Source organism: Xenopus laevis, chromosome 6L (genome assembly GCF_017654675.1).
Source record: "Xenopus laevis strain J_2021 chromosome 6L, Xenopus_laevis_v10.1, whole genome shotgun sequence".
Classification (NCBI taxonomy): Eukaryota; Metazoa; Chordata; class Amphibia; order Anura; family Pipidae; genus Xenopus; species Xenopus laevis.
Genome location: NC_054381.1, coordinates 122,114,980 through 122,141,798, shown reverse-complemented (window position 1 = coordinate 122,141,798; position 26,819 = coordinate 122,114,980). Strand labels below are relative to the sequence as shown.

At 35.7% G+C, this 26,819-nt stretch overlaps 1 protein-coding gene across 3 annotated transcripts in view; it reads left to right on the top strand.

The window, feature by feature from the left end:
- Positions 1–26,819, top strand: part of rb1cc1.L (RB1 inducible coiled-coil 1 L homeolog) — a 77,266-nt gene that overhangs the window by 16,605 nt on the left and 33,842 nt on the right. For all 3 annotated transcript variants that reach the window (XM_018267989.2, XM_018267990.2, XM_041566423.1), the window contains exons 6-14: positions 1,672–2,074; positions 5,031–5,201; positions 12,524–12,708; positions 14,345–14,531; positions 15,553–15,634; positions 18,071–18,132; positions 18,486–18,589; positions 20,107–20,233; positions 20,751–22,624. In XM_018267989.2, the coding sequence (XP_018123478.1) occupies positions 1,672–2,074; positions 5,031–5,201; positions 12,524–12,708; positions 14,345–14,531; positions 15,553–15,634; positions 18,071–18,132; positions 18,486–18,589; positions 20,107–20,233; positions 20,751–22,624 (3,195 nt within the window). The remainder of the gene's footprint in view (positions 1–1,671; positions 2,075–5,030; positions 5,202–12,523; positions 12,709–14,344; positions 14,532–15,552; positions 15,635–18,070; positions 18,133–18,485; positions 18,590–20,106; positions 20,234–20,750; positions 22,625–26,819) is intronic.

Genomic DNA, 26,819 nt, shown 5'->3' with positions numbered 1-26,819 from the left:
AGTTTTCCTTTAAGTTAAAGCTTATTTAGATAGCAACTCGCACACTTGTATTATTTGTATGTCTACTGATGGTATGGTGGTCCATCTTTTAAAGGAGCATCTGCAAATATGATGCTGTGATATGGCAGGTGTGTTAGATATGTCAATCTCTTGGTGTAGGCTCCCCAAGTTGCAGCACTCAAGTGTTCCATCACACAATATATTATATGCAAAAAGTAGGTATGCACCAAATCCACTATTTTGGATTTGGCCAAACCCCCGAATCCTTCATGAAAGATTCGGCCGAATACCGAACCGAATCTTAATTTGCATATGCAAATTAGGGGTGGGAAGTGGAATTTTTTTTACTACCCTGCCGCTAATTTACATATGCAAATTAGGATTCGGATCAGCCTGGCAGAAGCATTGGGCCTAATCCGAATCCCTAACCGAATCCTGGAAGCTTTCATTTCTGTAGAATACAAGAAAACTTTATGGGCATTTTGAAATAAAATATGTGCAGTCTTCAGTTGTAATGAAGGGGGATTTGTATAATCATAAAGTGGACCTGTCACCCAGACATAAAAAGCTGTATAATAAAAGTCCTTTTCAAATTAAACATGAAATCCAAATTATTTTTTTTATGAAAGTGTTCATAACTGTTGTAAACTCATTTAAAAATCTCAGCTGTCAATCAAATATTGTCTGCCCCTCCCCTTTGCCTTAGGCATAGAGGCAGGGCAAGCAATTACTTTCACTTTCCATTCAGCATTTCCTAGATGTCACTGCTCTCCACACATTCCCCCAGTTCTCTTAACCATTTAATTGTGTAACCAGTGCATGGGGATGGACATCAGGTCCCCCATTCTGGTGCACAAACAAGATTCTGAGATGATACAAGGCTTGTCTTAATAACAGTGTCCACAAAATGGCTCCTGCCTGCTTGCTATAATTATGAATTCCCAGACTGATGGAAACAAGATTCAAATAATTTATACGGTGTAATTAAAGTTCATTTTGCTTGACTAACATGATTAAATAGGATTTGGAATAATTTTGTTGAGTGACGGGTCCCCTTTAAATGAGAGAAAAACAACCACTATACAATAATTGATTCAGAGAGTGATGTAGATATTTAAAAGGAATATATTTTTTATTGCATTCTATATTCTTTATTTTATATATCCTGTATTTATGTTCTTTATTGTTTGTCATATCCCAAACAGTTTTGCAGGTGCTGCTAGGGCCAATTATATTCTATGCCAGAGTTGCTCAAACATGATTTGTTCAGCTAATGTCACACTGATATTATCTTTCCATATAAAGTAAGGTATATAAGCAAATATCGCAAAGAATGTCAACTTCTCTGCATTAATGTTCTTGGTTACGCTCCTAATTGCCTCCACTTTTCATCTATTTGACATACGTGCAGACTGTGCAAAGATCCGTTCATTCAGACAACAGATTATTCTATAGAATTATGTGTTTCTTAATTCTAATTTTTTTTTTTTTTTTTTTTTAACATACGTTAATACATAACTAAGAAAATCTTTTTTTTCTTGCTTGGCTAACAAAAAGTGATATACAAACTAGTGTGGGAGGGACAAAGGGATTATTATAAAATGGTGCTGTACAATTTAATTTGTGTCATGGCATCATCCAGAGCTTAATATTTTCTATTTCTTTGTTTAGTTTAGGAACAGCTGTTTCTGTCATGGCCAAGATCCCGCTACTTGAGTGCCTAACAAGACATAGCTATAGGATGTGCTTAGATAGACTAATATCATCTGCTGACATTGATACTGAAGAAATGGAGAATGCAAAAGTAGAAGAAATGGTGCAATATGATGAAAAAAATTTGGCGTTCCTAGCCTCGATTTCCAAGTCTGTGGAACAGCAGCTACAGGACGTAGCAGGAAAGGACACTGGGCAAGAGAACAATGAGTCTTCTACACAAAACAAGGAACTCTCAGAAGCAAATTATTCTGGAAATCTCCCTTCCTTTAACGTTTCATTATTAGACTGGATAAATGTCCAAGATCGGCCAAATGATGTTGAGTCATTGGTTAGAAAATGTTTTGATTCAATGAGCAGAGTAAGTAATTGCTTTACTTTATGTAATCATTGAATTATTCAATAATCTTACCAAATGTGATCAGCCTATACAAAAAACTAGACTGACTGATGACCACACTCAGTGTATGTAGCAGGGCCTTCAGTCAGTCTAGATCTAAGCACATGTATTGCACTTATATAAAACAGAATACGAAATCTCTACAGGTTGATTAGTTGATATACAGGTTGATATCAAGGGACTCAGACCTTGGACAGCAATATAGAATATCTAATTTATGAATCCATAATTCAAGTTAGAAAGAGAACTATAGGTATAGTAAATGGATTTATGTTTTCCGTAATCCATATAATTAAGACTTGTGTTGATAATGTGTTATATTAGTTTTAGATAAAATCTGTAGTTAACTTAAATGGAAACTAGTCTGTGCTCAGGATGTAGATTTCACTCAGATTTTCCATGTTTACCTTGTAAATAGCTATAACCGTTCTTAAGGCTACTGCTTACTAATGTACACACAGACAGCATAGAGGAGTAGGGAGAAGCTTATTGTGCACAAGCTTATCCCGTTGAACTGGGAAAATAATTTAATCTTTCCCTGCCTCACCACTTTTGTCCTTCATATAATTGTGTATAAAAATATGAAATTTTAAAGGAGGTATATTTATGGTGCCCTTTATGAATAAAAATGTATTAGCAACTCTCCAAAGTATTTGTAAATGGAATCTCGGTTGAAAGCAGTATTTGTTTGTCTCTTTCTGTATTCCTGGTTCTGACTGTTGAAACAGTGTAGCGAAAGTCTGCTCTCCTCCATCCAAAACAGGTCTATTAATCTGCTAGCAGCTGCTATGTTGTTTCAGTAGTCAGATCCACCAGTGCAGAGAATAGCAATGTTCAGTAAAAATATGTTACCCGGTATATAAAAATGTAATATACATTTACTTTGAATTACATTTTTCATTAGACAAAACTATTATTTTGGATTTGCATTACAAGCTCTATCTAACATGTTAGTTCTTCGCCTGTTTAATGTTGACCAGTATTTTTTTTTATCACTATTTTTCCCTGTTAGGTTCCATATATTATTTAAAGGGCACCTATTGGGCAAAAATATTATCCCCAGCCAAAGGTGCGGGCAACAGTAGTGCTAGGGTGCTAGGATACTCACACAGGGAGGGAACTCCCGGTGCAAGTGGCCACGTCGTATTTAGCGCATAATGCGATTCTGACGTCATAGCGCATAATGATCAAGTCGCGCCATTCACTCATTATGTGCATCCCTGTGCCCCAACATGGCCACTTGTACCAACAGCTCCCACCCGATGCGGGTGGCCTAATGCTGGTGGTGGGGCAGCTTTAAAAAAAAAAACTACTGTTACCCCCAACCGGAGTGCGGGCTCTATTAGCCCGCACCTTTGGTTTGGGGATAATATTTTTGCCCAACAGGTGCCCTTCAATTTCTGCTCAAAAACACGTTGTGAATCATAAACGTAGTTCAGTTAAGATGCTGATGGTGAAGTATATCGTTTTTTAACATTATTTGGTTCAAGTTTTAAAAAAGTTCAGTAAAGTATATTGGGTTATTCTATATAATGTGGCGCAACCATGATTGTCCAGGCATGGGCAAGCTTATCTTAAGACTTTCTTTCTACAAATTTTGCACCAGGTCCAGTAACCCATACAAGTCATTTAATATGCCTACTTTATAAAGGCTGATCAATAAATGTGACCTGTTGATGAGTTTTAACGTGTAACTAGACCTGATACATATACTTTAAGAGTGTAGGAGTCCTAAATCTGGCACTCCAATAGCTGTGATTCAAAATATGTTAAACTGGCGGGTTACTTTTAAATTCATCATACTTTTCATATGATGTAGACCGTGGTATTCTGAAACAATTTGCAGTTGGTCTTTATTATATATATATATATATATTCGTGCTTTTAGAGGGGTTGTTCACCTTTAAATAAACGTTTAGTATTATTTTGGGTTTTTGAGTTATTTCGATTTTTATTCAGCAGCTCTCCAGTTTGTAAATTCAGCAATCTGGTTGCTAGGGTCCAAATTTCTCTAGTAACCATGCACTGATTTGCACATGAGGCTATAGGAGAGGGCCTGACTAGAAGACTAGAAAGAGGAGTCATAAAAAGTAGCAATAACAATAAATGTGTAATTTTACAGAGCATTTGTTTTTAGATGGGGTCAGTGACCCCCATGTGAAAGCTGGAAAGAGTCAAAAGAAGAAGGCAAATAATTCAAAAACTATAAGAAATAAAAATTGACAGTTGCTTAGAATTAGACATTCTATAACATACTAAAAGTTAACTTACAGGTAAACCACCCCTTTCAAATTATTTCTAAAAACAATTGCTCTTGAAAGCAGCATTTGCTTAACTCCTGGTTTATACATTGTTGCAAAAGTATTGGAAAAGACCAGAAAAGACAGGTCTGTTAATCATCTGCCTTATCTTACATTGTATTAATAGCCTGAACCATCAGGGCAGAGAATAGAAAGGGACTGACAAACACTGCTTTCAATACAAATAACTTAAAAAACATGGAGAATGTGTAATGAATTTACATTGCAAAGTTGCATAATATGTTTTCTTTTACTAGAGTTGACTTCCCTTTAACAAGTACATTTATTCATGTACAGATTCTATAATTCTTTGCATTTTAGCATTTGTGGGAGCTGCCATTTTGGCTGCCAGTCATTGTAAAACTAGTGTACACAGGCTAAAGCAGTACTAGGGGTCCGGAAAGTCTGTGGAGAAAGTCTTATGACTTGGCAGAGGCAAACAAGCACATATTTATACCAGCACAAAAGTACAGATGATTAACTTTGTAAGCTTTTGTCTGTGGCCAAATATTTGGTTTAAAAACTACTGATACACTGAGCATATCACTTTTGAAATGTTCGTTTTACTTAACTATGATTTACAAATTCTAAAATCTTCATTACATCTTAATTTTTAGCTTGATCCACAAATTATTCAGCCTTTTCTGGCAGAATGTCGTCAAACTGTTGCTAAATTGGATAATCAAAACATGAAAGCCATCAAGGGCCTTGAAGATAGGCTATATGCTCTGGATCAAATGATTGCGAGCTGCAGCAGATTGGTTAATGAACAAAAAGAACTTGCTCAGGTGAGTGCCATTTGTTTGTATCCTAAGGAGAGCACTTATACTTGTGTGCCCAACTCTGTGTGGGGGTGCAGGAGAACTAAATATTCCACTTTGACCAAAAAAATATCTGTCACTCTCTGCTCTATTTTTTTAACCCCCTCCTCCCCATCCCTCCACTGTTCGCTTTTCACCGGGTCTGCATTGTTCTTTTCCTTGTCCCTCCACTGCTCCTTTTCCCCACCTCTCCCCAATGCTTGTTCCTCTCCTTTGCTGATATGAGTGAAAAAATATAAAAGCAAACTATAAAATTGTATAAATAAAAACATAATCTACTGGTAAAAGTATTGTATTATTTTCTGGGGCAATGTGTAGCTGGAGTTATAAATACCATAATCATTTTCTACACAATATCATTTTGTGTACATAAAGCTATGAATATTTTTTAGGTTTTCCTTTGTAACACCTTGCATCTATTATGATATGTTATATAATTCCAGACATCAGCTGCATTTATTTCCTTACAACTCCCTGCTCCTGACAATAAACTGTTCCAAAACAGCTGCATTTTCCCATGTAAAAAAAAGCGTCATTTTTTTCAGATTTGTTTTCTCTGCAACGCCCTACACCTGTCATATATCAATATGCAGGCACTGTATATGATCCAATGAACGGAGTTGCAGAGACCACACACACCTACAGCTGCTGTTCTTGAATTAGATAACTGTACAGTCGAAGTACTGTCTCTTTAAAAAAAATCATCCTAAAAAAACACCTAAAACCTACCGAGCATCAATGTTAGCCTATGGGAAAGGTCCCATAGGCTTTCTAGCCAATTTGGGATCGAAGGAAAATCATTCGATCGGTGGATTAAAATCCTTCGAATCGTTCGATTAGAAGGATTTAATCGTTCAATCGAAAGATTTTTCCTTCGATGGTTCGATCGCAGGAAATGCGGTAAATCCTTCGACTTCGATATTAGATCCTAAGTAAATGTGCCCCATAATTGATTTGATAACCTTATTGTTTTACTTTATTTTATTACAATTTGTTCATTGTTCAAATTGGGCTATTTTTAGGCTACTTTTAAAATGGGTTTTGGCTATTTTTTGATAGCCTTTGGCTGGTTTTGAAATGAAAACCTGGCAACCCTGACGCCCACTCTTCATTTCAGCCCAGACACAGAGCAGAGAGAGAGTCTCTGCAGCTCTGATATAATGACCGCTTTAGAAGATAAAATGCTATCAAAACATTTTATTTCCTAAATTATTACATGTTTTGAGCAAGGATAAATCATATATCAGAATATGAAGTTTATATAAAATGTCTCCTTTAACAAAAGGACATCCTAATGTTTCACCCTTACAGAAGCCAAAGTGGTTGTGAGATAAGAAATGCTGAAAGAATAAAGTAGTACGACTCTCCCTCTGTAGGAACTAGTATACTTCTCCAAATAAGAAGGTGGAGTGCTTTTTGCAGTGCCTGTAATAATATTCTATACTAGTTACCCTGTAATGTCCCTCATTATATATTGAATGACGATACAGCCTGATGGTTTAAACTATGAATTCAATGCATCTTGCTATTTTGAATAGTATACATGCTGTTTTGTAATAGCTGTCTTTATTCATTCATTTTTTAATATCTCCCATTTTTTGATTGATGAGATGTTGGTGTCATGGCATAGGTGACTCAAAGCTTTATATTCTGTCACGTGCAGTCGAACACCAAGAAATTTGATGCATTTCTGAATGACATTTTAGTTTAAAAATGTCTGTGTGGCATTTGTTTATTTAACTTCAGATACAAACATGGATATATTTGCTTAAATCTATCGATTTTTTAATATTTTGCTTAAAGGAGAACTAAAGCTTAACTAAAGAAGTAGGCTGGTAATGCTGTACATTATGCTTTGGGTTTCTGATCCAGCCCAAGGCAACCACAGTCCTTAATCAGTGAAGACCTGTACCTCCAAAGATGCCCTGTAGCTCCCACTATTATTTTCTGCTGGTTCAATGCACATGCTCTGTGCTGATGTCAGTTACAGATCTTAGGGACTGATTTAAAATATACACTACACATAGAATATAACTGATGGGTAATTAATACAGATAATTACTACATGGCAGCTCAGAAACCAGTGCAACTAGCATCAGAATTTAATGATCGGCCCTGTAGCATCATCTTATATTACAGACCAACCTCACTTTCTGCTTGATCATTTGCGAAGACCCCTAAGCTCAGCTTCTTAACAGCTGTTTAGAGCCCACTGAGCATGTGAGTGTTGCAGACACTTTCCAAGATGGTGACCCCTGTGACAAATATGAAGTTCTGGATCATTGCTGCTATTGACAAGCTGAAACTTTAAGCTCCCCATAGACACGACGATTCTTCTTGCCGAACGACCGATTTTAGGGAAGCCCGACCAATCCTTCGAAATTATTGTGCGGTTAGTGGTATTCGAACGATCGTACATCTTACGATTTTTCGGCAGACATCTGTCGGGAAATTGATCGGCCTCTCTGGTGCAATGTGTTCAGTATATAAAATATGGCATTTTTAGCCACAGGGTTTAGTTCTCCTTTAAAACTGGGAAATTATTATATACCCATATTATATATATCTATATACCTATACCTATATATAGATATATAGATAGATAGATATAGATAGATATAGATATATATATATAGATATAGATATATATAGATATATATAGATATATATATAGATATATATAGATATATATATATATATATAGATATATAGATATATATATATATATAGATATATATATATAGATATATATATATATATATATATATAGATATATATATATAGATATATATAGATATATAGATATATAGATAGATATATATACACACACACACACACACACACACACACACACACACACACACACACACACACACACACACAGGTATGGAACCTGTTATCCAGAATGCTCGGGACCTGGGGTTTTCCAGATAAGGGATCTTTTTGTAATTTGAATCTTCATACTTTAAGGGGCAGATTTATCAAGGGTCAAATTTGAGTTCATGGGAGTTTGTAAAAACTCCCATAATCTCTCATGAACTCGAAATTAGAAAAAAAGAGGCAGTACATGATAATTTTAGAAAATCAAATTCAAATTTGAAAAAAACTCGAATTAAATTATAACTATTCCCTAGTCGAATTCCACTAAAAAAAATAGAAAATTTCGAAATTTGAAAATTCTAATTTTCACATTGACCCTTGATAAATCTGCCCCTAAGTCTGCTAGAAAATCATGTAAACATTAAATACACCCAATAGGCTGGATTTGCTTCCGATAAGGATTAATTATATCTTAGTTTGGATTTCGTACAAGCTACTGTTTTATTATTACAGAGAAAAAGGAAATCATTTTTAAACTTTTGGATAAAAAAATCTATTGAAGATGGTCTAAAATCCTTGAGCAATGGAGAATTTAACATGCTAGCAAGTGGTAATGGAAGAATGCTTGATGCTGCTTCTCAAGCCCTTGCCTGTGACGTCAAGTGATGGTATATGACTCACATAAAAATCTAAAAGTATTACTTGTATATAACCAATTTATAGCTGGAACCTGAGACTGAAAATCATTTTTTATTTTCATTGACGTTAAATGTTTTACCTTTGTTTATTCTTCTGTGCCTCTGTCAGAATGCTAGCAGATAAGTTTAATAACTGCTATTTGCTGCATACCTCCTTGCAGTGAGTGAAAAAAAGGTTCTATAGATAATCTTAATGAAGCAACTCGGGCATCTTTTATTAAAGTGTATCTATAAATAAATTTTTATTATTCCAGCTTTAAAGCAGAAAGAGGTATTTTAGTAGGGCACCTGGTTTATATTTATCTGGTTTGTTGAAAAATATGTTTTGACTGCTGATCCTTATTCTTGGAATTAGCTATTTTGTGTAAATGTCTTTAATTTTGCCAGGCACCATAAGTTTTATAAAATATTTATTTGCAGTTACTTAAATTGGGTTATGTAATAAACGATGACCTGTTTGCCCAGGTGCAATCACCCAAAGCAAGATTACGTCATCAATTAGATCAATTCCTTACAGTCTAAGGTCCCTGCCGTGCATGCTCTCATACGCACTATGGACAATTTTATCAGGGCCCAGTTTACCTACCTGTGAGCTGTGGGAAGAAAATCTGTTTTGGCATATGGCTTTTCCTTACTAACTTACCTTGAGCACATTTTTTAATTATGTGCTGAAACAGTTGATGTAGTGACCCTGTTTCAATTAAACCCACAATCCCCATTAAATTTGAGTAATGATAATTTCACTTGTATACTTCATTTGTTAATGGAAAGCAGTGACAACCCTGCAGCATGGTGGTATAGAGGTATACTTTTAAGTGCAATGGACATTACTTGCAATTTTAAAGTATTCATAACTGCATGACTTAACAGTGACGTACTGTTGTTTGATCTCTTGGTTTCGCTAGGGATATCAGATCATAAGTGGAAATATTATAACTATTGTGGGGTCCACGCCCCCCACATTGCAAAGTGGTACGGTCCACCCCCTGCATTGCAAAGTGGTACTGTCTACACCGCCCACATTGCAAAGAGGTACTGTCCACACCCCCTGCATTGCAAAGGGGTATGGTCCATCCCCCAGCATTACAAAGTTATATGGCCCATACAATCCCCCCAACATTTGCAACGTGGTACAGTCCACCCCCCCCAACATTTTCAAAGTGGTACAGTCCACACAATCTCCCCCCCCCCCAGCATTTGTCCACTTCCACTGCATTGCAAAGTGGTATGGTCCACTCCCAGTGCATTGTAAAGTGGTGCGTCCACTCCCCCCACATTGCAAAGTTATGTGGTCCACTCCCCCCGTTGCAAAGTGGTATGGTCTTGGAGGGAGTGGACCATACCACTTTCCCATGTGGGTGGAGTGGACCGTACCACTTCGCAATGCAGGGGGAGTGGATCGTACGTGTTACCGAATTTCATTCAAAGCACTTTAGTAGAATGCGGCATACTTTACATTTCAAAGTCAAAAAATCCCTGAACAGGTTTACCCCAGGAAGCCATATTTTTTTTATAGTACAGTTTCAGTCGATTCCATAATTAGTAACTATGCCCTTCCTAATTACCAAACATCATTTTCTGAACATAACGATTTCTATAAAACTTTCATTTAAAATGTGTGTATCTCCCACGTAGCATTAGGTACCAAGAAAAAACATTCTAAATATGAATGCCAGGGGTCCACTGAACAGTTTAATATCCATTGTGCATAGAATTACTGATGTATCCGGTGTTTAGGGACCCCAAAAGGAAGATTGCGCATACAACTTGTCCCGGAAGTCATTTCAGCTACTGAATAATCATCACATATACTGCATTTTTTGCAGGATAAAAACACAAAACAATACGTTGACCCTACCCCCCAAACCATATCTTTTTGGAAAGTACACATTCAGACGAATCCAAAATGGGTAGCCATGTCTCTTTACTCCAAACTACTGAGTCGCAATGCTTCCATTTTCTAGCATCTTATCTTCCACATAACATAAGGTACCAAGAGAAAACATCCTAAATATGAAGGCCAGAGGTCTACTGAACAGTTTGATGCCCAATATGCATAGATCTACCAAACTATGTGGTGTATAGAGGCCCCCAAATGAATAATGCATATGCATTTTCAAGGCTGCTACAATGTAAGCACCCGGTATGTGTATTATGTGCCATAATAAAACTATATACACATTCTGACAAATCCAAATTGGGTAATTATGTCTTTCTATTGCAAAGTACCAAACTGCAACTCTATGCTGAACAATTGTCACAAAGCTTGCATTTTACCCCATTATATGCCCCACATTTCGTAATATTCCAATGGCAATAAAGCAGTTTTTTTTTCAGGCAAAAAAAAAAACAGACAATACAATAAAAAATAGGCAAAATTGTGTAAGAGTGTATCTACACAAGTCTGTCTACACTTGGAAAATTGCATGTTGTGTGTATGTGCAAGTGTGTGTGATCGCTGTGAATATGTGAAACCCCCTGATGTTTATGTTTGTAAGTATAAATATGTGTATTAGTGTAAAAAGTGTGTGTTTGTGTGTGTAACACTAAGCTCGTATAGAAGATGCAAATCAGTCTGGAGGAGTCTCACGAAGAGGAGGGGGGGAGGCTCTGGGGGGTTAAGGAAGTGATTAGGATGCGTAGGTTCCACATGCCTGCTGCTGCCTTGGGGCCCCAGGGTGATTGTGCCCCAGGGGCCACTCAATCCCCTGCTCTGCTCATGCCTAGAAGCTGAGGAACGAGCTTTAAAAGCTGCTCCTCTGCTCTCCAATGTGTGCTGTTCTGTGGCACGTAAGTCCATTTATTGTGGATTCCATGATTTGTGGCACTTAAAGGGTTAAGTGTCAGTACTGAACAATATGTTTTTTGAGCATTTGATTGTCCCCTTTATGTTCAGCACCAAACATTTGTTCCCTCCCCCCCCCCCTTATTTCTTGTCCTTATAACAAACAGACAAAGGGACAAGGATATGAAGAGAATTACAAGTAAGTTATATCTTAAGGCTATATGAATAATGCAGTGGATATTAGGGATGCACCGAATCCAGGATTCGGTTCGGGATTCGGCCAGGATTCGGCCTTTTTCAGCAGGATTCGGACAAATCTTTCTGCCCGGCTGAGCCGAATCCGAATCTTAATTTGCATATGCAAATTAGGGGCGGGAGGGAAATTGCATGACTTTTTGTCAGAAAACAAAGTAAAAATTTCTCCCCTTCCCACCCCAATTTGCATATGCAAATTAGGATTTGGTTCGGTATTCGGCCGAAACTTTCGTGGAGGATTCGGGAGTTTGGCCGAATCCAAAATAGTGGATTCGGTGCATCCCTAGTGGATATCAATGGGCCATGTACAAGAATGTAAATGTCATAGCATCACATCTGACTATAAAGGGCTTATTTATCATGCTGTGTAAAAAGTGGAGTGAAGCATTACTGGTGATGTTGTCCAGAGCAACCAATCGGCAATAGGATGTCAACAGTTGGAAAACAAAAGCAAAGATCTGCTTGAGCAGCATCACCAGTAATGTTTCTCTGCACTTTTTACAGAGCATGGTAAATAAATCCCATAGTTGGTTAGCCTATAGACTTCCCATCACACTGGCTGTGCAACATTTTTAACTATACATTAGAATCTGTGGGTGTTTTTTAATATGTGAAACTCGGCAAAATATTTCACTCATCTGTTGTAACTGAGAAGAACAAAAAATGAAATGGGAAAATGACAAATAATGTTATGATGATATTTGATAATGTCCATCATATGTTCTTTTTAGGGATTTTTAGCGAATCAAAAGCGGGCTGAAAACTTGAAAGACCCCTCTGTGTTACCTGATTTGTGCTTAAGTCATGCAAATCAATTGATGATCATGCTGACAAACCACAGAAAACTGCTGGATATCAAGCAGAAATGTACTACTGCCAAACAGGAGCTTGCTAATAATTTACAAGTTCGTTTAAAGTAAGTATATTGATACCAAATATGTTTATCTTTCAAACAGAACAAACTGGACACTAAACACATAAGAATCAAGACCTTAATTAGTTTTAATTCAGAAAGAGACAGCATTTTGTTTTACACAATTCCGAATTTTCATCTTTACAATTCTGCTTATCACATCAGTTAAGATTTTATAATTGCAGTAATTGCATAATCCCTAGTGCAAAATTGAGGGGGTAGAAAACCCCTATCAAAAAACAAGAAATCTGCTTCTTAGTCTGTAGGTGAAAGTGACATGATTTATTTATTGATTAGATGTGAGGAGTGAATGATATGGCAGGATAAAAGATAACCACAAGGCACCAGGCCAGAGATGTCATAGTAGAGAGAGAGAGCAGAGAGTTATTAATTATAATAGCGATTTCTGTGATGTTGTTTGTGTTGGAAGTGAAAGAGAAAACTATGTTTGTTTCTTTTAAGATCGGTATGTACTTTAAGGGAGCATCATAAATATAGTGTTAGTCTTAGTAATTGATTTATTGGAAAAGGGAAGCCTAAAACTGCAAGCAATTAAAGGCCTAGGACAGAACCTTTAAGAGTCTCCCTACAGGACAAAGTAAGGGAGAAAATGAAACCCCACTGTATCTGAAACCCTGAGGCATATTTGTCAAAATTAGAATTTCAGAGTTTCCCAGTTTTTTTTAATCGATAAGCGTAAAAACCTCAAAAGTCATGTTTGCTCATTTATTTAAAAGACTCGAATCTTGAAACTCCGATCCCATTGACCATAGAAGTCAATGGGAACTGTATCTTCAGCATTCAAAGATGATAATTGAGCGTTTTTGTCTAGGGATGCACCGAATCCAGGATTCGGTTCAGGATTCGGCCTTTTTCAGCAAGATTCGGCCGAATCCTTCTGCCCGGCCAAACTGAATCCTAATTTTCATATGCAAATCAGGGGTGGGGAGGGAAATTGCGTGACTTTTTGTCACAAAACAAGGAAGTAAAAAATGTTTTCCCCTTCCCACTATTCATTTGCATAGTTTTGAAAGATCAAAGAGTATAAGTAAGTGGCTTTAGTTTTTTTATAATTAGCAGATATCTTGCAAGCCATGTTCAGGGTAAGGGTACATGCGAAGATTCTGGAAGATTTAGTCGCCCGGCGATAAATTGCCTCTTTTTCGGGGCGACTAATCTCCCCGAACTGCCTCCCGTCGGCTAGAATCTAAATCGCTGGCTGTGTTTCATTTTCCAAAGTCCAAGCGCGTGTCTCTGCCCTAAGAGTTTTGGTGGAATATTGTGGACAAAACCATTTAAGAGAAGGTCAAGCAGGCTGCGGTTAGAGAAAAATCAGATCAAAATCAGATCAATGGGTTATCTTATAGCTACACTCAAGGAGCTTGCAGGTAAATAGAGACAAGATAAGTATGAGGTAAAACCAAGTAAGAGCTTTTTTTCGGGTTGAGATTAGACATAAAGATTAAATACATGGGTTGGAACTGTGATTGAAGAGGTAGTGAAATTTCGGATATGTTTAGAAGTAATAAGATCAAGAGGGCTAGTAGTAAAGTGGGAGAAAGACGTTTATCACTACAGAAATATAAAGAGCATTCTACATTCAACAGATTTTTCTTTACCATGTCAACTTGTTTTGAAGGTGGTGCTGTTTTGTTATGCTCCATGCTGACCAAGATGGTGAAAAACTACTGGCTCTATTCCGACTCTTAACAGAGCTCGTAGAACGAATCAAAATTGTCGAGGCTCTTAGTACTGTTCCTCAAATGTACTGCTTAGCGGTGGTTGAAGTGGTGCGAAGAAAAATGTTCATAAAACACTACAGAGAGGTAAGTATGCTAGTCATGGGAGTTCTGCATTTTGAAGTAAAATGGCACTAGATAAGAAAAATAAGGAAACTAAAACCAACCTTTAATACAGGTAAGTAATGGAAAACTGAGGTGCACCTTTCAGCCTTGTAGGTATGAATGTTATAGCTTATGAAGTGTTTATTATCATTTTGGGTGTATCTGTCTTTATTCTGCAGGGAAGTTTAATTGCAGCTCAGAAAAGTTTTAAATGTGAACTCATTAAATGAAAGTTTAAGAGCTTCATCTCGTGGAAACAAGAAATGTTTTAAACATAATCAAAGATTGTTTCATTTCTGAAAATAATCTAGTTACTCTTTACTATACCCCTCTCAGCACTTTCTTCATGCAGGAGTTGGAGTTGCCTGTTATTGTAATCATAAAACATCTATTGTTTTTGTTATTTCTTGAGCTAAATAGGGCATACAGGAAAAATTGACTTACTATCCACATTATGACTGCTTATAGTGATGGGCGAATCTGTCCCGTTTAGCTTGAAGTAAATGGGCGTCAAAATAATTCTGATGTGATCGACAATTGTTATACGGGAGACTATTTTGTCCAAATGCATTAGTCAATGGGCATCCGAATATTTGTGATACGCAACAATTTTTTTTTGATGCGGCTAATTTTCATGCAGTTTCACGAAAACAATCGTGGGCAGCTAAACGTGGAAAATCGTCACAAATCCATGCCTGGCGAATAAATATGCCCATCACTACTTATAATTTACAATGTTTTGTTGATACATTATTAGTATTTATTCTTGTCACATAACATTATCAGGATATTTTGAGAAATACCCAGAACTGCCTGTGCCGTCTCTGGTACAAATGGTGCATATTTTGAACATTTTCAGACCAATAACCTCCTTGTACCAGCAGAGTCCGGTGATTTTCAATAAAGTCAATGCGAAGCAGCAGAGGAAGTTTCAAGCATTTAGCTGTCTAAGGCTTTTTAAAAGTGAAATCTGACTTTTTTTTTTTATTATTTCCTTTAACAGTGGACAAATTCATTAGTGAAAGATGGAAAGTGTCTTTATGAAACCGAGAAAATCAAAAGGGAATCTTTTGGAAAGCTTTTTAGTGAGTATTATTCTATTCCTGCTCATTTTGTACTTTAATGGTAATGGCACGCTAAGCAGTTCCAAGCATTTGTTCAACTAGTCAATTAAAGGGGTGATTCACCTTTAAGTTAACTTAAGAAACTTTTCAATTGGTCGGCATTATTTATTCTTTATTATATAACTATAATATTTGAAAATATTTTCTGACCATTTCCAGCTTTTAAATGGGGTCGCTGACTCCATCTAAAAACAAATGCTCTGTAAGACTACACATTATTATTATAAATACTTTTTGTTAATCATCTTTCTATGCAGGCCTCTCCTATTTACATCCCAGTCTTGTATTCAAATCAATGCATGGTTACTAGGGTAATTTAGGAGCTAGCAACCAGATTGTTGAAATTGCAAACCGGAGAACTGCTGATTAAATTATTACGCTATACTGAAAAGAAAGTAATATTCCTGTTTTAAAAGTAAACAGATTAAGAAATTCTCTTCTTTTATATCTTCCATTTGAATTATTGCCATGGCTAAGGTTCAGAGAAAATTGAATTGTATCAGTTTGAATATTTTTGTCAATTTAATGTAAAGTAAAATGGACTCATTTAAAAAGCTATGATATTTTTCAAAGAAAAAACACAGCTACAGAAATAACACAGTTGAACAAAGTAAAATGAAGGCTAAGATGAAGAAGAAAAGAAGACAAGTAGAGGGTGGGAAAATATTTTTTTTCTTATACTATCCCTTTATTTATGGAGACTACAGTACAGGTATGGGATCCGTTATCTGGAAAGCTCCAAATTATGGAAAGGCCATCTCCCATAGACTTCATTAAAATAAAAGAATCCAAATTGTTTAAAATTGTTTCCTTTTTATCTGTAATAATAAAACAATATATACAGTTTATTGAACATCTTACATAGTAACATAGTAAGTAAGGTTGAAAAAAGACACACGTCCATCAAGTTCAACCTTTTAGTTTTCTTTTTTTTTTATCTGCCCAACTGCCAGTTGATCCAGAGGAAGGCGAAAAACCCATCTCAAGCCTCTCCAATTTGCCTCAGAGGGGGAAAAATTCCTTCCTGACTCCAAAATGACAATTGGACTAGTCGCTGGATCTTACTTATTGTTGTTAAGATAGTCATGGAAATAATATACAGTATATTATTATATACTGCATATTGAATATTGTCTCTGTAATAATAAAACAATACCTTGTACTTGATGCCAACTAAGATATAATTAATGCTTATAGGAAGCAAAACCAGCCTATTGGATGTATTTAATGTTTACATGATTTTCTAGTAGACTTAAGGTATGAAGATCCAAACTATGGAAAGATCTGTTATCCGGAAACCTCCAGGTCCTGAGAATTCTGGATAACAGATCCCTTACCTGTATAACTATATTTCACCTATTTTCATTTTTAGTGATGCATCACAATGGGCCATATTTGGTGATTCAACAGTTTTAATTTATTCAATACATTTCAGTGCATTTTCAGATGGTTGTATGGGTTGGTGCACTGCATATACTTCACAAAGGTTCTTAAACATTTATGCACTTATTTTAACTTGCTTACTTCAACACTTAACCCTGGAATTAATATTTTCTCTAAGCAGGCAGTATTTCTAAGGCTACTTTCACATGTTTTGCCTGCAAGGGCTTCCACTTACAAGAGCTGAATCACATGCTGTGGAAAGCCCACACTGACTAGACACAAACTGCATCACACAAATGCTGGGCAAACATTACATTGTGTTTAAAAATACAGCAAGACCCAAAACAATACTTTCACTGCATCGTCTGCTTTAATACAGCACACAGATGATACAGTTTACCCACCACCAGTCCTTATTTATCAAAAAGGCGTGCTCCATACCAGTGTAGTGTAACATGCATAACCTACGGTATGTATTTACCCACTTGTTAGATTAAAACATCACTAGGATAGCTCACAATTAAAGAGCATGTACTTGCATGCCATTGTCCCACACACATAGTGCCCTACACTTACAGGCTCAGCTTGCTCCAATTTTCCATATACTAAGGGGCCTATTTATGAAGCCTCTGTTTTTTCTGGTCGAGTTTTTAAAGGGAGAACTTGAATTCTTAGAGGAAAAAAAACATAATTTTTTTAAATTTATTATGCTCAAAATAAAAATTCAAATCCAAAAATACTCAAGCTAAAACCTGTTGAAATGATGTAAAAGTCTAGGCAGATGGTCACTTTAACAAGTAGAACGTCTTTTACCTTCAGGATTCTCGATAGTTTCGGGCTTGGTCTAATTTTTTTTCTATTAGATTGAGATAAATTTGAGTCTTAGTAAATACCCCCCTAAATTAAATGTCTTAACAATTTTGAAGTAATGCATGCCATTCATAATTGAGGCACAATTTTATATTTGTGCTTTATATTAAACTGGAATTCTTTTTTTTTTTTTTTTTTCCCTAGGGAAATCTTATTTACGAAACAGGCTCTTTAGAGGACTTGACTCTTGGCCACCATCATTCTGTGTACGTTCAACAATTTATGATTTTTTTGAGAAATGATGAGTTAACAAAAAATTTGGACAGATGACAGTGCTTAGTGCTGAGATGAGCACTACAGCCCCATACAACAGAATAGCATTTGACTGTATTCATTTGAATCAATTCAATGTCAGGAAAGTTGTGATCAATTGTAAAAACTAGTGCTGAGTATCCTTCAGGATTTCCCAAATAGATATTCAGCCCCCCCAATTTCTGATATATAACTTTACTTTGAAATGCAAAATTATGTTTGCTGTGTAAACTGTTGTGTCTCTATATACTCTCTATATACAGTAGATAATGACAATCATACGGATATCTATTTCCTCCCTTTATAGACTCGAAAGCCAAGGAGGTATGATGGTGAGCTTCCTGATATCTCTGTTAGTGACCTTTGGCTTTTGCAGTCTATTTGTCCACCAGAAGTGCAGCTTTTCCTCAGGTATATGTTTATTTTTTATTTTTGAATGTACAAACGGGACAATATTTGTAGATGAGTAAGACTAAATGCAAGAACTGTCCAAATAAATACAGCAAAATATAAACATTTTAGAGGAATCTTTAATCCACGCCTTTAGAATGCAAACTCTGAGAGCAAACTAGAAAGCCTATTGGTTGATCAGAATTTGACAGCAACTATGCTGGATTTTAGCCGTTCTTTTTAATTTGGTCTTTTACTGGTTTCTATTCAGCACAATGCCTACTTTGTGCTGAGCCTTTGCTTCCTGGACTGGCATAGGGCAAACATGCAAATGGCCTAGACCACCACTGACATGGGGTCTCTTCTTTAACATTGTTTCGACAGAATATACATCGGTTTATATTAAGTGCACTCGTTCGAGCATAATAACACAGTGGCTCGTGAGCAACATGTTGCTCCCCAACCCCTTGGATGTTGCTCCCCGTGGCCTCAGAGCAGGTGCTTTATTTTTGAATTACTTGTTTTGAGGCAAGTTTTGGTTGCAAAAAGACAGGTGTACTGCCAAACAGAGCCTCCTTTAGACTGATAGTTCACATAGGGGCTTCCAAATAGCCAATCACATGGTTGTGTTGCTCACCAACTCTTTTATAATTGAATGTGGCTCAGAGGTAACAAAAAAGGTTGGGGACCCCTGCAATTGAGGAACCTTATCCATCTTAAAATTACCAGATGCAATCCAAATGCCCAAAGTCTACAGGATTTTAACGTACAGAATATTTAGTTTATTAAAATTGTCTGTTTGGTAATTTGTTCAGTATATACATAATTATAAAAAGAATTGTCACCATTATTGTTTTATTGTCTACTAAAATGAATGAATACGTGGATACAATATATTTATGGTGTTGAGACTATCACAAATTAAACCACTTTTTGGGATTTGGCCGAATCCCTGAATCCTCCGTGAAAGATTGTCCAAATACCAAACCGAATCCAAATCTGCATATGCAAATTAAGGATGGGAAAGGAAAAAGTGGGAAAACATTTTTACTTCCTTGTTTTGTGAACTAAAAGTCCTATGATTTCCCTCCCGCACCTAATTTACATATGCAAATTAGGATTTGGTTCAGCCAGGTACAAGGTTTCAGCCAAATCCGAATCCTGAACTGAATACGGTGCATCCCTACAAATTCATTGGGGCATTTAATCATGTTGTTTTACATTCCCTATCTTAAATGTAATTACATCATATATATATATATATATATATATATATATATATATATATATATATATATATATATATATATATATATATATATATATATATATAGCACCAGCAAATTACGCAGCACTTTACTCACTTTACATTGATTTATAAGCAGCACTTTACTCTATTTACATTAATTTATAAGGAACAAGGATCTAACAAAAATTTAACAAACTAATTTTTTAAAGAATGTTCATTCTACTTAGTAAAGTTAGAGTGCTTTTCCATCATGTACTTTTTCTTAACCTTCATTTATTTACTTTCTAAGGGTTCCCTTGCTTTGTGATTTTGAGCCTCTACACCAGCATGTGCGTGCTCTACACAACTTAGTAAAAGCAGCACAAAGTTTGGATGAGATGTCTCAGACCATAACTGATCTGTTAAATGAACAAAAGGTACATTTAATGTGGTTGCAACATTTTGTTTATTCGTACAACATTCCCATGTATCTGAACTTCACTTTCCCTTAAATAAAAAAGATTGTCCCATGGCTCCTCATGAATGTCTTTTATATGTGCATTGCAATGACAGCCCAGGAGTAGGTGGGAGAAAATGCACAACATATTTGTTCTTTTGAAGCTTTACTAATATGGAGTATAGTGGTAAAGTCAACCATAGGCCTTTTACTTTATTTACACTGTATTAATTATAAGATGTCTGCATTGCTTGTATGTTTTTTTCTCTTTTAATATACATGTTAGTATATGCTGTATTACATTATTTCCATGGTTTTAGCAATAGAGTGGGGAATTAATTGTAACCAAAATGTGTCCTATTTTGATATCATATGTGTAGTAAGTAGAAAAGAATGTTATGCTATTAATAGCATTTTCTATAAGAATTCTTGAAATTACATTTAGTAATAATCTAGTAGAAACAGCATCTAACATTTGTCATATCTGTTTTTTACAGGCATCTAATGGTCAGCTGTCCCCACAATGTCTAACTACGCAAAAGATAGACAGTGCAACAGCAACTACAACTACTACCTCATCCAAAACTCCTTTATCACTTAGTCTTCAGGGTTCCATTTGTCCTGCTGTTAATGCTCCTGAACCTTTGGAAGAGTTGTCTCCAGACAGCATTGATGCTCATACGTTTGATTTTGAAACGATTGCCCATCCTAGTACTGAACAATCACTTAAACAGGGTTCTTTGGACATGGACTCTTTGGCAGATAGTCCTGAATCTGATTTCATGTCTGCAGTCAATGAGTTTGTTATTGAAGAAAATCCTGTTTCACCAAATATAAGTGATACACAAAGTCCAGAAATGATGGTTGAGTCCCTATATTCATCTGTTATTAATGCAATTGATAGTAGACGAATGCAAGATACAAAAAGCAAAGTGAAGGATGAAAACACATCTTCACGATTGTGTTTGGAAAAATGTAAAATTGTTGCACATGAATCTCAAACCAGTTTGCGGAATTTTAAGGAGGATCTTTCTTACTTAAAAATGCTTGTGCAAAGAGAGCAAAAAAACTTTGCTAGTGCTATAAAATCAGTTTCTGTAGATATTTATGATACAGTTGGTAAAGTAAAATTGTCTGTTGAAACAGCATTAAAGGAAAAGCATTTAGAAGAACTTCAAGTTTTGGAACAATCTTATCAGAAAAGACTGCAGCTTTCAAAGGAACAATTTGATGAAAATGAGAAACAACTGAAAAGTGACCTTGCAAAACTAAAAGATCATTTGCAAAACAAAGATAATGAATTTGCATTGATCAGGAAAGAAAACGAAACTTTTCTATGTTTACAGAGTGAGCAAAATGAAAAGATCTCAAGTCTAGAAAATGCAATGAAGGAACAAGCATGTGAAATTCAGCAACTGAGACAATCTCGGGAAGCCGCTTTAGAAGATATAAAAAAACTTCATGCTGAAAATGAAGAAAAGCTCAGGCTTCTTAAGGAAGACCTTCTGATTTTAGAACAAACTCATTTAAAAGAGCTTGAAGAAAATGTAAAACTCAGGCATGCACAAGAGATGGAAAGTTTGATATCTGACAACAAGTGTTCTCAAGAAATAGTCAAGCAAGATCATAAACTTAAGGTTGACCAGTTGCTAGAATCTCATAGTGCAGCAATTCATGAAAAAGACAGTCAGCTACAAGAAAAAGATCTTAGAGTTTCTGAGCTTTCTGACAATAGATGTAAATTAGAAGTTGAACTGGCATTAAAAGAAGCAGAAATCGATGAAATCAAAGTATTACTGGAAGAATGTAAAGCACAACAGCAGGATGTCATGAAATGTCGAATTAATGAGAAAGCCGAAACCTTAGAAAAGGAGATATTGAGGTTAAATAGCCTAATTCGGGTGGACAATGATGAACGTGAACAGGGACTAGTGGAGCTTGAAATGTTGTTGTCAGCTGAAAAAAATCTGTGCATTTCAGAACTTTTGAATAGGCATGAAACTGAGACCAATCTATTACAGACTGAAATCAGTAGTCTGACACATGCACATAAGCAAGCATCAGAAACAGAGTGTGGACTATGTGAACAAGTTAATGAATTAAGAAGTAAATTAGCTGAAAATGTAAAAGCACTTGAAAAACAAACAGAACATCAAGAAAAGACTTTAAATGAACAGAAAGTAAAATATGAGACTGCTATTCAGAAACTTGAAGAAGAGCAAGAACAAATTTTGCTTGCACAAAAACAAGAAAAGGAGCTTTTCCTCCAAACCTTTACACAGGAGAAAGAAGAGGCTGTTAAAAAGTTTAATGCTGTTGAACAAGAACTTTTAGAAAAAGTATGTCAACTTGAACAGCAAGTAAACCAGAGGTAGGATGCAATAATTATGGCTACATCTTTAAATTGTTCCTGTAATGTTTCTGTTTAAGTGATCATTTTATTCCAAGATATTTAGGATCGTTAGACAAACATTTTTTTTATAATCTCTTGATTGAACTTGAAATATCTCCACTAACTTCAAGCATGAAACATTTTCCAAGAAAAATTTGGCCCTAAAGTTATGATCTGAAATGTGATGGATTGTCTGCTTTAGGAACAAAGTGAAATGCTGACTTTGAATTATTTTATTCAAATGGTAAAAAAGAGCCTTATTATAAATCACATGAGACAATACCCTTTACCTATGTTTTGCCAAGTCTGTGCACTCATATTTCTTTGTGAAACTTACCAGTTTCTATCAGAAACTGACAAGTAACAGGTTTTTCTTCAAATATGTTTCCAAACCTTTGTTTTTAAGTAAAAAAGATTATTGAGTAAGAGGCAGAATTTTGTCTTCAATTAATTGTGGTATTCAGGTTTGCATGCAAGCAAAGGCTTACAATCCGTACTCACGTACACAGTCAAATCTGGGTGGCATCGACACCTACCAAGATGATATCAGTATGAGTTTTCTGTTTGCCTGTTCTTTTATTTCTTTTTTACTTGTACATTAAACTAAACGTTATACCAATACCAATTCTCATTGTCACAGTTCCAAGTAGTTACTGGGGCACATTTATCAACATTGGACAGTAACTCATGGCAAGAAATTACATTTTTGATTTCATAATTTGGCCTGTAAAATGGCTAATCGCTATGGGTTACTGCTGAGCTGCAAATTTTCCCCATGATGATTGAGCCCCGCTGTAAATTTTGGCGCCTCCAACTCTATTCTTTTTTTATTTTTTTAATCTAAAAAAAAATGGCAAGACTGAAGGAGAAGCCAAGCCATGTGTGACCAATAATTATGGTGAAATTGATTAAAAGTTTAGCAATTCTACACATTTCTGTCTCCTACATGTCTATGCAGTTTTGGGTAAAAGTTAAGCATTCTACATTTTATGTACTGTAGTTATATATTAAATATATGGCATATTCAAAGGCATCATTCAACATTCCTTAGTTAAAATCTATTAAGGATGTTTAGTTTAGGAAGCTCTTTTGCTAATTACCAAAAAGAGGAAAACCTGCTCCAAAGCTGTTCACCTTTTCATTTGAAGTGTAGGAAAAACTGTGGGGTTATCTTTATGTATTATACGTTTTGCATTGGTGAAGATATTCCATTAACACACAGAAACCAATCAAATTTTTGCTTACATTATTCAAACTTCACTAGACATAAAAAAAACTTGACTGCATGGTGATTCTTTGTGGTTCAGCCAATGGCATTATCCACCACTAGCACCAAACTCTATTCTGATGTAGATTTCTTGCTACCAGAGCTAGTTTCATTCAACAGGGCTATGCATGGATATCTAGTTGCAGTGTCCCATAGCCTGAAAGGCTTTAAGCTAAACTAGAGCTTCTGCATTACATTAATTTATTATTACAATAAATATTCTGTAAAACCTTATTCTCTATTTAATATCATGACTTCTCTTCAGATTATTTTTTGTTGAATAAATAATACCAAGCTAAACTGTTGTTTTTGTCATGTGAGATTTATTTTTTAGGACCTGCAAGGGGTAGGTGATGCTTTGTTATGCCCTGTTATGTAACACCATAGATTTAATCAAGGGTATATCTTATTTTTTTTTTTATATAAAGCTATATCTGTCTGCCTCTCTATTTGTTTTGTTCCAGTGGTGGCCACACCTTTTAGAATTTCTTAAACACACAATACTATACTTTCAGGGGCAGATTTATCAAGGGTCAAATAGTAAATTCAATTTAAATTTTTTCGAGTTTCAAAATTCACACCTTCGAATTTCAATCCCCCCATTCGAATGTAAATATAAATGTGAGCTTTATCACCCCTGGACCAATGAAACAGTCCTAATTCAAATATTTGCCACCTAAAACCTGCTGAGTTCATGTACAAGTCAATGGCTATTTCGAGATGTTCATAGCCTTCCTGATATTTGAGGGTTTTTTTTGGGAGAAAAACTCATACAAACTCATACAAATCGAATATGAATCGAATACGACTCAAATTTTTGAGTCAGAACCATTTGATCAGATATTAGACAGTTTATTTTCTTAAATAACCTCCCAGTCAAATTGTGAGTATATTCGAATTAAAAATTCACATGAATTCATAATTCCACCTTTGATAAATGGGCCTTTCAATTTTGAAAACCAATGCGCCACAGTTAACTTCTAATATCTTTATATTCAACAGAGGGAGGGGGTGTTAAGTGATTAAATATACATATACCTTCTAGTTTAATACCCTGGCTAGTGCCTCTAATTATTGGGGTTCTACATTGTGTGTGTGTGTGTAACATATATTTCTGTGTAAATTGTGTCAATCGGCTACAGCTTTGCCCTTTGATGAAACAGTTGTTTGCTTTCCTTTTTACTAACCTGCTAATAATGTGGCGTGCAATGCTTGGGTATAAGTAGAGGTTGCATCAGTTTTATTGTCAGAATCTTTTTTTTACCAGTTAATTGACATTCTAGTACCTAACATACAAAATAACCAACATCTCTTTACGCAGCATCCAGACAATATATAAGATTATAACCTCGGCATACTGGGCTTGTGCAAAATGTGAAATGTGAAAAAATACTATATACTGTGTTTAGAGGATGATTGTGGTTAAAGGTATGCTAGCAGAATTTTGCTCACACAAAACCAAGGGGATGGAAAACCAAAAAGGCACTTTATGTAAATTATGCAACACATGGTAAATATTGCATACCTGCAGTTAAATTTTTGTTTCTTCTTTCTTCGCCTTATTGTGATTTTTGTTCTAGCTATTTATATTTCATTGCATGCTTTGAAATATCGCAATATGTGTCCTTGGCCCTGGCAATGAACTGGATATTGCACGGATCCACTCACTAAAAATTTTATTTACAACTTTAAAAAAGTTACTTTCCAAAGCATTTCAGTATGTGGCCAGATGCTCTGTTGTCTTTGTTAGTGTTCACTAATATTAGAGATCATTTTTGAGATGTCTATAAAATAAAAATATACATACCATTAAAATCATTTCAACCTCAAATGAACCCAAAATAATTGTTTTGCCATAAGGTACTGTTTTATTAATATTATGTAAAAGACAAATAGAATTATTTGCTTAAAATTGAGTCAGTGGGTGATGGTCTTCATATAATTTGGAGATGTTAAGGGATCTTATACTTATAGATAATACATTCATCTTTTAAGACAATAAGAAGGCTATTTTGTTTTCTTTTTATTATTCAGATGTAAAACCTTTTTGTTTGTAATGTATATAACAGTTCCATCTGGCTCATATGAGGCCTTATAGCTCCACGCAAACCCACACACGCAAGGTTACACCAACCAATAAATCAAAGGAGCTTTGTCTTTTAAGGTGGCCATAGACGAGAAGATCCGCTCATTTGGCGACATCGCCAAATGAGCCAATCTTTCCCCGATATGCCACTAACGTGCATGGCTATATCGGGGGTAATCTGAACGTTCGAGCCTATGGCCGAACGATCAGATTACGATCTGAGCGCAATGGGCTCCGGCGGGATTGGTCGGACAAAATCAAACCTGTCCGATCGACCAAACGACTAATCTCTGCCGGACGAAAAATGCCGGGACACTCCACACACGGTCCGAAAATCGTACGAATCCTCAATTTGTACGATAGGATCTTTGCGTCTATGGCCACCTTAACTCCCACACAACTTCCTGTTACTTATTACTTGCATCATTTCCTGTCAGATGATAAGTGATGATGGAGCACACAAAATATCACAGACGAGTGACTCAGAATAAAAGATGTAATCAGGGAACTATATTTACTGATCTGTTTATGCCATTGTGTCATTACTTAGAATATAATTTACCTGTTGGATATGTTTTCGTTCAGATCGTGTTGTCCTCCTTTAATAACTAGTACAACAATAATAGACAATAATATCTTAACTGTACAGAAAAAGGTTTCAAACTGTGCACCTAGATTTAAAAAAAAGAAGTCCTATTCATATTCGTATTATAGTAATTCTAACAACATTTCAAAATACATTTCAACTTAACACTCTTAGTATACTCAGCGCAAATGTTTGCTGAGACTTTTTGTAAGAAACAATCATTTTTGTGTATCCT